General features: G+C 46.8%; 1 protein-coding gene across 4 annotated transcripts in view; it reads right to left on the bottom strand.

The window, feature by feature from the left end:
• The window catches only part of EDC3 (enhancer of mRNA decapping 3), a 70488-nt gene that overhangs the window by 3920 nt on the left and 53550 nt on the right, over positions 1–13018 (bottom strand). For all 4 annotated transcript variants that reach the window (XM_076004551.1, XM_076004549.1, XM_076004550.1 and 1 more), the window contains exons 6-7: positions 7161–7314; positions 1942–2159 (exon numbers count right to left, since the gene is read on the bottom strand). In XM_076004551.1, coding sequence (XP_075860666.1) covers positions 1942–2159; positions 7161–7314 — 372 coding nt within the window. The remainder of the gene's footprint in view (positions 1–1941; positions 2160–7160; positions 7315–13018) is intronic.

Here is a 13018-nt window from a genome sequence, read left to right on the forward strand (position 1 = left end):
TGTTGCCCAGGCTGGAGTCAAACTCCTGTGCTCAAGCAATCTTACCATCTCAGTTTCTCCAGTAGCTGGGACTATAGGCACATGCCACCATGCCCAGCTCCCAACTTCTCTCTCTTCCTAGGTGATATATCCAGGCTTATCATGGCTTAAATATTACCTACAATTGTAACTCCAGGTAAGAGCCCTTCACTTAACTCCAGGTGCGTATCACTCCTGCCCAATCAGCTTCTCCCCCTGTATACCCAATAGACGTCCCAAATTGCATTTCTGCTCTCCCTCCCCAAACCTTCTCCTCTACTAAGTCTCCCTGTCTCGGTGACTGCACCTCAGTTCCTTAGGCCAAAACCCTTGGAATCATTCTTTTCTTGTTTTGTTTTTGTTTTTTTTTTGGTGGGGAAGGGGAGGGGGAGACTCGGTCTCACTCTGTTGCCCAGGCTGGAACAGTGATGTGATCACAGCTCACTGTAACCTCAAACTCCAGGGCTCAAGTGATCTGACCACTTCAGCCTCCCAAGTAGCTGTGACTTTAGGCACGCACCACCACCATGCTCAGTTTGTAATGTTTTCTCTTTTTTAGAAACAGAGTCTCACTCTGTTGCCTGGGCTAGTGTGCCGTGGTATCAGTCTAGCTCACAGCAACCTCAAACTCCTGGGCTCAAGCAATCCTACTGCCTCAGCCTCCCAAGTAGCTGGGACTATAACCATGCGCCACCATGTCCGGCTAATTTTTTGTATATATATTGGTAGTTATCCAGCTAATTTCTATTTTTTCAGTAGAGATTTGAGTGTCCCAAAGCACTAGGATTACAGGTATGAGCCACCGTGCCTGGCCAGCCATTCTTAACTCTTTTTTTTTTGAGACAGAGTCTCGCTTTGTTGCCCAGGCTAGAGTGCCATGGCATCAGCCTAGTTCACAGCAACCTTAAACTCCTGGGCTCAAGCAATCCTGCTGCCTCAGCCTCCCGATAAGCTGGGACTACAGGCATATGCCACCATGCCCAGCTAGTTTTTTCTATATATATTAGTTGGCCAATTAATTTCTTTCTATTTATAGTAGAGACGGGGTCTCGCTCTTGCTCAGGCTGGTCTCAAACTCCTGACCTTGAGCAATCCGCCCACCTCGGCCACCCAGAGTGCTAGGATTACAGGCGTGAGCCACCACACCTGGCCCATTCTTATCTCTTCTCCTTTACCCTCTACATCCAATCTGTGGATTCCATCTTTCAAATTCATTCAGAAACTAACCATTTTTAGCACCTCTGCCACTATCACTGTGTCTTAGCTACCATCATCTTTCTCTCCAATGAACAGAACAGCATCTTAACACCTCTTTGTTCTCTTAGAGTTCACTCTCAAACAGATCCAGAATGATTGTTGGGAACCTAAGCTGGATGATATCAATCCTCTACTTATTCCTCCAATGACTCTCCATCTTATCCACAATGAAAGCCCAAACCCTTTAAGCGATCCACACAGCCCTTCACGACCCAGCCCTGAGATGTCCAGGTCTCCTCCTTCCTGCCCAACCCCCTTCTATCTCCCTTCTCTGCTTTATTTTTCTTCATAACACTTACTACCGTCTGATGTAATAAGTTCCTTATTTGTGTGTTCATCTCTCCTAACCAGAATATACACTCTATGGAAGAATGGATTTGAAAAAAAATCCATTGCCATATCCCAAGCATCAGGAACAGTGCTTGTTCCATAAATGTTTGTAAAATGAATAAACGGGTCTCCAGCTCTTCATCTGAGTAATGGGAGAGGGAGAAGGGGAAGGAGATGGGAAGTAGGCACATCAACACCAAGTATATCACAAGAGGCAGATTATTATCCTTATACACGTGGTGCCTTTCCACATGTCACCATTGGGTGGCACCACCAAACCATCAAACTACCAAGAAGGGAAGAAACCTTCAGCCTCCCTCTTTGTTAAATGCTCACCTTTGAGGCTAGACACTTGTTGGCCTTGGGTCTTGCTGAAGAGTGACAGCTCATTGGTGATGGACTCCAGCATCTTGACAAAGTTGGGCAGGAAGAGGATGACCTGGACATCATGGTTGGCTAGGTGCCTTCCACAGCTGATGCCCTGAGCTCCCTTCACATGGGGCCCACATAGTAGGGCTACTGTAGGTCTCTGGTGAACATTTTTGGGATTCAACCTAGAGCAGAAGGTAAAGCAGCATTATCAGCTACAGACTTTTCAATCCCTGGCACCCCCTACCAGACAACTGCCTGTAGGTACCTGCTGCTCTCAGAGCTCTCTTCCCCTGCTCACCAGGTCCCAGGCTCCAGAAGGGGCCAAAATACACTGCAGGCCAGGTCTGCAGAGTGGCATGCCCACTGTCTGCATCACTTCATTGCCGGGTCCTCTCGCTAGGCAGTTCAGAACAAGCCAGATCTTGTTCCATACAACACTTGCCAGAACACTGTTTCCTGACCCATAAACATATAATGGTTCCTCCCTGTGTGACCTATTAGGTCCAAATTCTGTTTGGCAAAGAGGTTTTGCCACCTCTGCAGCCTTTTTGGCTCTTCTTCCCCAACACGTCTGCTCTACCCAGCAAGGCTGGCCTCATCCTCTCCTGTACTTGTAAGGCTTTTTCCCTGCTTATGCTCAGACTAGGGCCCCTGCCCAGAAGCCCTTCATTTTCCAAACTCTGACTTGCCTTTTCTTGGAGGTCCAGTTTCAGGCTTCCGTCTTCTGCGATTACTCTAGCTCCCATTCTTACCTTTTCTCAACTCCTAATAAACTCACAGCAAGTACCAGTTCAGGCTCATTCTCAATTTTCCTCAATCAGTTGCCAACTCTTTACTGAGCTTATTGGCTTACTAATACTAATAAGCAGTGTTATAGATATTAATAGTACCTATTTCATAGGATGCCATGTGAATTACTGGAGAGACAGTAGTGCCCACCATGTAGGAAGCGTTCAATCGATCCCAAACATCGAGGAAGCAGAGGCTAGGGGCTACCCACTCTCCTAGGCTGGCAACTGCCTTAGATGAAGTCATTTCCAGTTTTCAAAGCTGAGACTCTTATGGCCTCAGAGAAGCCACAAAGTACGGTGGTGTGGAGGATTAGCCCTGGAGCTCTGCCCAACTCACAGGCAACACAGTTGGCTCACAAGGCAGCAGTATAGAGAAGAGACAGACAGCAAGGCTGTAGGTCCCTGCTTAGGGGCAGAGCAATGACAGTCACTGATTTCACAAAGAAACAAAGAAGACAGATACTGTCAAGCCAAAGAGGAGCTTCATAACTGCCTCCTTCCCAAACAAATTTTGGGGAATTAGCAATGTACTCTACACACAGACACCAAACCATTCATTTTCCCCACTACTTTTACATCTAAAAGAAATATGGTAGGTACTTCGCCCTTCAACAGATGCTGTGGTTCTGGCATCTGACTTACCCTGTTTCCTAAGTGGGCTCTCCCTCTCACGGAGGAACACCACCCACTCCATCAGAACAATCAAAGCAGAGCACAGCATGCACACCCCAGCAGCAACAGGCAGAGTACAGGAAACAGACCTCTCCAGAGTAGAGACCCAGCTTTACCATGTTCTAGCAGTGTCAAATGGGAAAGCAGCATCAAATGCTCATCTTTTCTTTTTTTTCTTCGAGACAGAGTCTCGCTTTGTTACACAGGCTACAGCGAGTGCTGTGGCATCAGCCTAGCTCACAGCAACCTCAAACTCCTGGGCTCAAGTGATCCTCCTGCCTCAGCCTCCTGAGCAGCTGGGACTACAGGTGCAAGCCACCACATCCGGCTAATTTTTTCTATATATTTTTAGTTGTTTGGCTAATTTCTTTCTATTTATAGTAGAGACAGGGTCTCACCTCAAGCGATCCTCCTGCCTCGGCCTCCCAGAGTGCTAGGACAACAGGCTCCAATGCTCATCTTAAAACATGGAGCTGTTATTTATCTGTATGTATGTATGTATGTATGTATGTATTTATTTTTGAGACAGAGTCTCGCTTTGTTGCCCAGGCTAGAGTGAGTGCCATGGCATCAGCCTAGCTCACAGCAACCTCAAACTCCTGGGCTCAAGCAATCCTTCTGCCTCAGCCTCCCTTGTAGCTGGGACTACAGGCATGCACCACCATGCCCGGCTAATTTTTTCTATATATATTAGTTGGCCAATTAATTTCTTTCTATTTTTAGTAGAGACGGGGTCTTGCTCTTGCTCAGGCTGGTTTCAAACTCCTGACCTTGAGCGATCCTCCCGCCTCGGCCTCCCAGGGTGCTAGGATTACAGGCATGAGCCACCACGCCCGGCCCTGTTTATCTTTGAGGTGAAGCTTTGAGGATCACATTAAATTCTGTTTGTGAAAGCCATGTGAAAAATGGCATGCCACTTGACATACGTTAAACTTCAAGGTTACTAACTATAGGTTTGATTTCTCAAAGCAAAACTAGCTACTGCTGCAAAGGACAGGAGATCAGATGCTAAGAGAAAAGACAGTCACATGTACGGCCAAAACCAAGGAGCTGGCTAGAGGGGAAAGTGACTTGGTGAGAACATTCAGCCCCCTTGCCCCAAAATTACTGTTTCGGAGAGCCACTTAATGGCTCTAATACCCACAGAGGGGCTCATTCCAGGAGCTGCTCCCACAGCTGCTCCAGGAGGAGGGCAGCAGATGCCATCCCCAAGGGCCTGATGCCCCTTCAGAGGGCACCTCACCCCACTCCCTCCTTTAGGCATCTCCACTGGCTCTTCCCTGGCATGGCAGAGGCCAGGGATCCCACACAGCTGGGAAGCAGGCTTAAATCAAGGGCCAAGGGCGAGTGAACAACACCCCCCAGCTCAAATGGGAAAGGGAGGTAGAGGAGCAGGGAGGGGAGATCTCACACCCAGCTTGGATCAAACATGCTTTAATCAATATCACTTCGGAATCAGGCGCTGCCTCCCATGCAAACACAGCATCCCCAGGCCCCAAGAATGGAAAGAGACTAGAGTGAGGAGCTGTGAGGCTTATCCACAATATCAGTATTCTGGCAAGGACCCCCAAATGCCATGGCTGGAAACACAAGCCAAGGATAGGCTTCCATTTCCCAAAAAGGAAAAGGGCTCTGTAGGAAGCAACATCCTGTCGTGTGAGGCTCCAGATCTGTAAGTGCTGCTCAGGGAAATGAAGCTTTCCTTGCTATGCTAAACCGAGGTCCACCCTGCTCCTTGGTAGCCACCTCATCCCTCAAGACACCACTCTCCCCTAAGGTTACCCATGTCCTCTTCCTTTTTATTCACAAATCCAACAGATACCTGTCAATTCTAATTTTGCTTTATCTCAATCTCTCTGAAGTACCACTGCTAATCATTCCTTTTTTCTGTGAATACTATTTCCTTGGTTCCTACACACTACTCTCTTGCTTTTCTCATCTCTCTAGCTCTCTTCCTCATCCTCATAACTGTGCCTTAAATGCTGGTGTTCCCCAGAAGCGCACCCTAGGTCCTTTCACATCTTTCTCCTTTGAAGATCTCATCTATTCTTACACCATCTACAAGGAGACAATGCCCAAATACCTAGCTTTAGCTCAGACCCTTTCCTGAACTTCAAATCTATATAGCTAACAGTCTATTTGGATATCTCACAGGGATTCTAAACTCAACGCATCCAAAACTGCCACCTTCCCTATCACAGTGAATGTTATCACCATCCAACCAGGTGTCCAAGCTGGAAAGCTTGAAGGTCAGTGATCACCGACATTCCACTTTCCATCACCTCCAACACCCATTTGATTACCTTGCCCTGCTGAATTTACCTTAAAAAACAAAACAAAACAAAACAACCCTCATATGTCCACTTTTCCGATCCCTACTCAGCTGGGTGGGCTACCATCATCTGGGCCCTGGCTCGATTTTCTAACTGTTGCAGTTTTCTAACTAGTCCCACTGCCTTCAGTCTTGCCTCCATTCAGTCAACTGTCCACACTTTAGCTGAAGTCATCTTTTTAAGTACAAGACCAGTCATGTCGCAGCCTGACAGAAATCCCTGCAGCAGCTCCCTGCTGCTCAGCTGTACCAAGGCCCTACTTTCTAGCCATGAAGAATGACTTACAGATTCCCAGCAGTTCCGTGGTCTTTCATTCTCTTTGCCCTGGGCACCTGCCACTCCCTATACCCAGAATACTTTTCCGTTTTCTTCCCTGCCCCTGTTAATTGCCCCGTGTTCTTCAGGACTCTAATTGGATGCCACTGCTGCTCTAGGAAGGGGACTGGGGTAGACATATGGCTTCCTAGAGAATTTCCTGTTTCCTCTGCAATAGCAGTGTGCTATCTGGTGACCCCCATGAGGCTGCTAAAAGGCAGGAACAGTATTTTATTCTTCTTTGTACCCTCAGTGTCTAACATACGGTTTGGTACAAGGTATCAATAAATGTCTACAAATAAAATAAAGCACTACTCCTGATGTATGAGCCCAAGGGGCAGGTGGGAAGGTGCCAAACCCCAGCTCCCCTACCTAGTTATCAGGGTGGTTCTAGAAGTTCTTAGGTATGAAGCTCAGGATTCATTTGCATCCTAGCCACCTAAAGTAAATGACAAGTGCCAAAGGCCAGGTCTCTGAAGGCTCCTAGATGGAAGGCCTCTGATAGTTAACAAGAGTCTCAAAGCCAGGCAGCTGCTGTTAGGAAAGAAAGGGTCAAAGGGTGGCTTGTTGGGAGAAGAATGAGGACTTCCAGGAGATGAATAAGGAGGGGCAAACAAAGACGTCCAGGAAAGTGACTTCAGAGAGACCCTCAAATTAGATGAGTAGCCCTAGCACTCTGGGAGGCCAGGGCTCGAGGTCAGGAGTTTGAAACCAGCCTAAGCATGAGCAAGACCTCGTCTCTACTATAAATAGAAAGAAATTAATTGACCAATTAATATATAAAGAAAAAATTAGCCGGGCATGGTGGCGCATGCCTGTAGTCCCAACTACTTGGGAGGCTGAGGCAGTAGGATTGCTTGAGCCCAGGAGTTTGAGGTTGCTGTGAGCTAGGCTGACGCCACGGCACTCACTCTAGCCTGGGCAACAAAGCGAGGCTCTGTCTCAAAAAAAAAAAATTAGACGAGTAGCGACTGTCTAATGAAGTCTCCCGTGTGTATGCAAGGCATGGAGGTAGCGCCTAGGCAGAGCATCCTCACTCTACACTCAGCCCCTGCCAGTTAAAGGCATTTACCTGTTGGGTCCTCCAAGGAGGGTCAGTGCCATCTGACTGGCACACACACCTGTCATCTCCAGTCTCCGCTCCAGGGTCAGTCCGTGCTTCTCAGCCACGGATAGCAGCTTTTTATGCAGCTCATAGGAAACACTTGGGACAACCAGGCCAGAGTCTGTGGTTCAAAAGGTGGAGAAAGAAAGGGAAAGTGATTATGGGAAACAAGGTTAAAAATGAGTGTACTCAATCCAGAATTGTGTGAATGCCCACATTTTAAGACTGATCCTCCCCTGGCCTATCCTCTTTGTCTTGTGTGGCTAAGGCATGCTCTGCAGCCCTCCAGAGCTCAAGTAGTAAGTGGTGAACTGAATAACAACTTGTTCCAGGTCACCACAGAGCAGAGACGAACTTAAGCTCCCTCAGCAGTTTAGCTTTAGACTATAAAGGCCAAATCCACCATGATACATCCATCACGAACTATGGAGAAACGGCCTGCACGCAGCACATAACAGCAACTCATACACTATGTTAGAAGAGTGCGTGCTTTCCCCACGTGGAGAAGTGCAGATCTGGGCAGTGGGCTTTCCTCATGAGCAGGCTCCTCATCCTTCCTGAAAAGCGGAACAGACACCAGCTAACCCTCTGACCCCCTGGCCCCTGCTGTTCTGGTCAAACTCAGGGCAGGATGACTTGCTGGTTGCATCTGCTCCCTACTTTCTCTTCCTTCTCTCTTCTATTTATATCTTCCTCTTTGCTTGAGAAATTCAGCTAGCAACTTGTTTTCTCAAATAATTTCTCCCCATTTGAGGTGGGTATAACCCAATACACCACAGGGAAAGAGCATATGGAAAGTAACCTATGGCTTTAAACTACTCAGAATCTAGAACATTTTTTATTCACCACAAAAAAAGACAACTCTATAAAGGCTGGGGAGAATTACTGTCACTAAAAGTACATCAGGCGGGCGAGGTGGCTCACGCCTGTAATCCTAGCTCTCTGGGAGGCCGAGACGGGCAGATTGCTCGAGGTCAGTAGTTCAAAACCAGCCTGAGCAAGACCCTGTCTCTACTAAAAATAAAAAGAAGTTAACTGGACAACTAAAAATATATATACAAAAAATTAGTCGGGCATGGTGGCGCATGCCTGTAGTCCCAGCTACTTGGGAGGCTGAGACAGGAGGATCGCCTGAGCCCAGGAGTTTGAGGTTGCTGTGAGCTAGGCTGATGCCATGGCACTCACTCTAGCCTGGGCAACAAAGTGAGACTCTGTCTCAAAAAAAAAAAAGTACATCGTGGAAAAAAATAACAAAGAAAAACAAAAATAACAACAAAAAAGAAAGACAAAACAACAAAAAAAGTACACCATGGAAAGTACCTGGTTTTTTAAACTCAAAGCCAAAGTCTGCTGTGGCTGGTATACTTGAAGAAGTCTATAGTACTGTGCTTCCTCGAAAATAAGACCACCCATAAAATAAGCCCTAGCAGGATTTCTAAGCATTTGCGCAATATAAGCCCTACCCCGAAAATAAGACCTAGTGATGGGCGTGGCTACGCAGCGCATCTGCACAACCCGTGCATTTCATTGTGGAGCAGTAAAGACGATAAGCAGCCCTTCTCATCTGCCTTATCGTGACAGCTACTATCCCAGAAGTGACCAGAAAGGTGCGGGCAGCCCCACCAACAAGGTCAGCTCCCCCTGTCAGGTCCTGGCCATCCTGTGCGTGCCGCAAGCTGAGGCTTTGAGGGGAAAGTCTCCTCAGTGAAGTGAGGAGCTGGACGCTCCGCTTTAGGTACTGTGTGTCCCCAGGGAGAAGGAGGAAAGCTGTGGCTGCCATTTTACTCAGTGCCGTGGGCCTCTCTCACTCCCCACAGACACCAGGGGATAGAGGAAAAGCTTCAGCAAGCAGTCTCCTACTGAGCCCAGAGAGATCATTTCTGCTCCACCAATCTGCTTCTGTGCAGACTAGACCCAGTGCTCACTGGATCTCTGATAAATAAGCCAGCCCTGCTCATTTAATGAAAGCTCTATTGCTCGACATGAGAGATTGGGGCCAATGGTTCTAAAGGAAATAGAGTCGCAAGAAATTCAGGATGGAATTTGGGGTTTGGAGAGTTATGATGATGTTCCAGGAGAAGACGACTTAACTACATTCGAATAAATGTAGATTGTTGTACTGTACTTAAAAACAAGACAAGAAAGAAACAGCAAACTCAAAAATTGTGATCTGCAATGGACTACTCTTGCCTTGACAAGGTCTTCCTCCCTTCAAGATGCCAATGCCACCTTACAAATGCCCAGGCCACTGGGCTGGCCACAGGGGAGCATACCCTTTGTCAAAGAGCCCCATCTAGCTTCACTGGGTGATGGACCAACAAACACAAAGCCATTATGGGATTGCATGTAACTAGTTCTGTCTGGCTGGATCAGATGCCCTTTTAGATCCTGTGTCCTCAACTCTACTGGACTATAAATTCCTTGAGACAGGGAAATACATCTTGTATTTCTTTTTTTCTTTTTTGAGGCAGAGTCTTACTGCTGCCCTGCATAGAGTGCCGTGGCATCATCCTAGCTCACAGCAACCTCAAACTCCTGGCCTCAAGCCATCCTTCTGCTTCAGCTTCCCAAGTATCTGAGACTACAGGCTCACACCACCACACCCAGCTATTTTTTTCTATTTTTAGTAGAGATGGGGTCTCCGTCTTGCTCAGGCTGGTCTCAAACTCCTGAGCTCAAGCAATCCTTCCTCCTCGGCCTCCCAGAGTGCTAGGATTACAGGCATGAGCCACCATGCCCGGTCACACATCTTGTATTTCTTTAGCTCTTGCTTGCTCAACTTGTTCCAGCTACAATTATCAACACAGGTGAGTTCTCATCAGGTAATCAAATATATAAATGGTATAAATCTAGTGCTATTTCTGGCCTGGCCTAACTGTAAGATAGAAGTTTTCAGTAAATTCATCATCATTCCATTATTCTAGTGTCCTACAGTGAAAAAAACTTTCTTCCTCACTGGTATTCATGAGAAATCTCTTGAGAGTCTATCAAGCATCCAGTCTTGCCTGCATAGATTCTTAAAACCACACAGAATATGGCTACAGCTTTATGTTTCAACAATAGGAAATCAAGTAAAAAGACTGAACCTATAGCACACAGGTCTATATCCTCTCAAGGGAAGATTGATGACGATAAAAAATGTTTAACATATCAAAATAAACAGTATCCTGTGGGTTAACAGAGCCCCTTTACTTGCCCAAGTCCTATTCCTGTCTTGGGCAGAGACAACAAACAGAGCCACTAGATGCACTCAGTCTCTCTTCCACCTCTTTCTGAAATGCCAGTCATTGATGTCCCAGGTGCCAATGCTGTAGGCTACTGCCTGACCTTGCATGTCAACAGCTGATTAAAACAGCCATTTTTATGGCCTGCTTCAGACACACATATTATCAGAACTAATTAAGCTGAACAGTTCTCAAGAGTTCCATGCCACTAACAACCCCAAACCCGTCAAACAAGTCACGCACCTGCTTATTTCAAACACCCTCTTTACCTGCAAAGTCACGCAAGGGAAAGCTTTCACTCAAGTCTATGCATTTTTTCACCTATTTATCAGTATTCTTTCTGTTGGATTTGAAATGCATCAGGGCAGTGAGTCTTGGGCCTGCTACTCCACAAATCAAGTTTGCTTTTTGGGTCTGACTCTTGTGCTATGTATACAGGCAGACAGCTCCCTCTGGTTCTGAGGGCTCTCTCGGAGCAGGCAGAAGCATTTTCTGCTAGCTTTCCCCTCAAAGTCCTTAGGGGTACAAAACTCATGGTATAGGGAGAGGAGAGATCACCCCGTCCTGGCTGGCTAGATGCTTCAGCTGAAAATAGTATGGCTCTTACCATCCCCTCACTGATCTGTGTTGGGGGACAGGGCACCATTGATCAACTGGCATATTTCTGTAGTCTAGTGAAAGACAAGGCCAAGACCCTGTCTGCTCAGAGTCTGGCAGTTGCAGGGTCTAGGACTCCACTGTACTCTACCCTGATTGCTTCTCTGAAAGGAACATGCAAGCACCATAAAATATTCCTTTTAAACATTTATACACAAAGTCCAACCAGTTAGACTGGCTTATCAGAAACAGGCAGAGGGAATAAAATAAACTCCAAAGGAAGGGAACCAAGAACATTGCGTGTAAATGACAAACAATAACATTGCAAAAGCCTGAACATGGGCCAAGCCTAATTATGTTTGGGTTGGAAGGTGAATCTTTATTGTTCAGAATCAAGACAGTAAAATCAGTTAGGGTTTCTTTGAATATTAATATGTATTTTACAGCTGTTGGTAAAACAAGGGAGACATAATTATAACCAGTTTGTGACATGCCGAGTACTTCTTTTTTTTTTTTTTTGAGACAGTCTCACTTTGTTGCCCAGGCTAGAGTGCGTGCCGTGGTGTCAGCCTGGCTCACAGCAACCTCAATCTCCGGGGCTCAGCGATCCTACTGCCTCAGCCTCCCGAGTAGCTGGGACTACAGGCATGCGCCACCATGCCCGGCTAATTTTTTGTATATATATTTTTAGTTGGTCAATTAATTTATTTCTATTTTTGGTAGAGATGGGGTCTCGCTCAGGCTGGTTTCGAACTCCTGACCTTGAGCAATCCGCCCTCCTCGGCCTCCCAAAGTGCTAGGATTACAGGCGTGAGCCACAACGCCCGGCCCAAGTACTTCTTATGATCTGACTTAACCTTAGAGTATCAAGGAAAATGACTCAAGCACACTCACCACGGGCCAGGAAAGAAGAGTCCTCCCTGCAAAACTGGCCTCCACCGCATGAGGCTGTGGTGGTCTCTTCAGGCCATGGAACCCAGTTGCCTAGCGCCACATGTGCCTGCTGCAGTCTGCCCCTTGTCATGTCCTCATTTTTGCGCTGCTCATTCCACACACCTATTTTAGGGCTTTCTCTCCCTTACGGACACATATGCATGCTCTTACACCTTCCATCACACTTCCCACCCTCAGACACCCTTTAGCACCATGTCATGTCCAAGCTTTCTCTCTCCTTCCAACAGCCCCCAACAAAGTGCCATCTCAGATCAACTCAATCCTCTCACTGACGTGGCCCTTCAACTGGAAAGGCCGTGTGTCTCATGTCTTATCAGTGAGGAACACAGCTCATTAGCAGGCATGAGATTTCTCCAGGACTACGAATTCTGACTCCATTCTGTGGTGGTCACAAAATTGGGTGGTGATGTCACACTGATTCCTTTTGAGATATAAAGCCATTGGTAAATTTATACCGTCAGAGCAATGTACATACAACCCCTCTAGATCTACATTAAAGTGACCACAGTTTGCTGGCAAGGCAATTTGACGTCAAGTGTATGTCTGAAGGAAGGATCTGTTATGAGAAGCCTACATACATACTCCCAATACTCTTCATTATGTCCCCAAGACCTCTCACCATCTGGGCCTGTCTACTTACCACCTTCACCTGGCACCCAACGTGCATTTTGGCTGCCTTTTGGTTCCTTTTCTTGCCTCAAGAAACAGGTCCCTTCACATGCTTTCCCTCTCCTGGCATTCGCTTCTCTCTTCCAACACCACCCCTACACACAGCTGGCTTCATTCATTCTTCAGGGCCAGCATGCCACTATTTCCCTACTACTCCCCTCCCCCATTTACAACAACTAGACCAACCCCCCATCCACACTGGACTATATTCCTCCAGGCTAATACTCCACTGGAACAAGCTGTGGACTCAAGAGGTAAAGAACTTCTCAACAAGATAACTTACTAATTGTGAAGGGAAAAATTATCTTTACAATGAAGAAATCTGGCATATGACACCTTACCAAGTAATCGAACTTAGCCCCAGTGATGGGACAAACTGAT

The sequence above is a fragment of the Microcebus murinus genome, chromosome 6 (assembly GCF_040939455.1).
Source record: "Microcebus murinus isolate Inina chromosome 6, M.murinus_Inina_mat1.0, whole genome shotgun sequence".
Classification (NCBI taxonomy): domain Eukaryota; kingdom Metazoa; phylum Chordata; class Mammalia; order Primates; family Cheirogaleidae; genus Microcebus; species Microcebus murinus.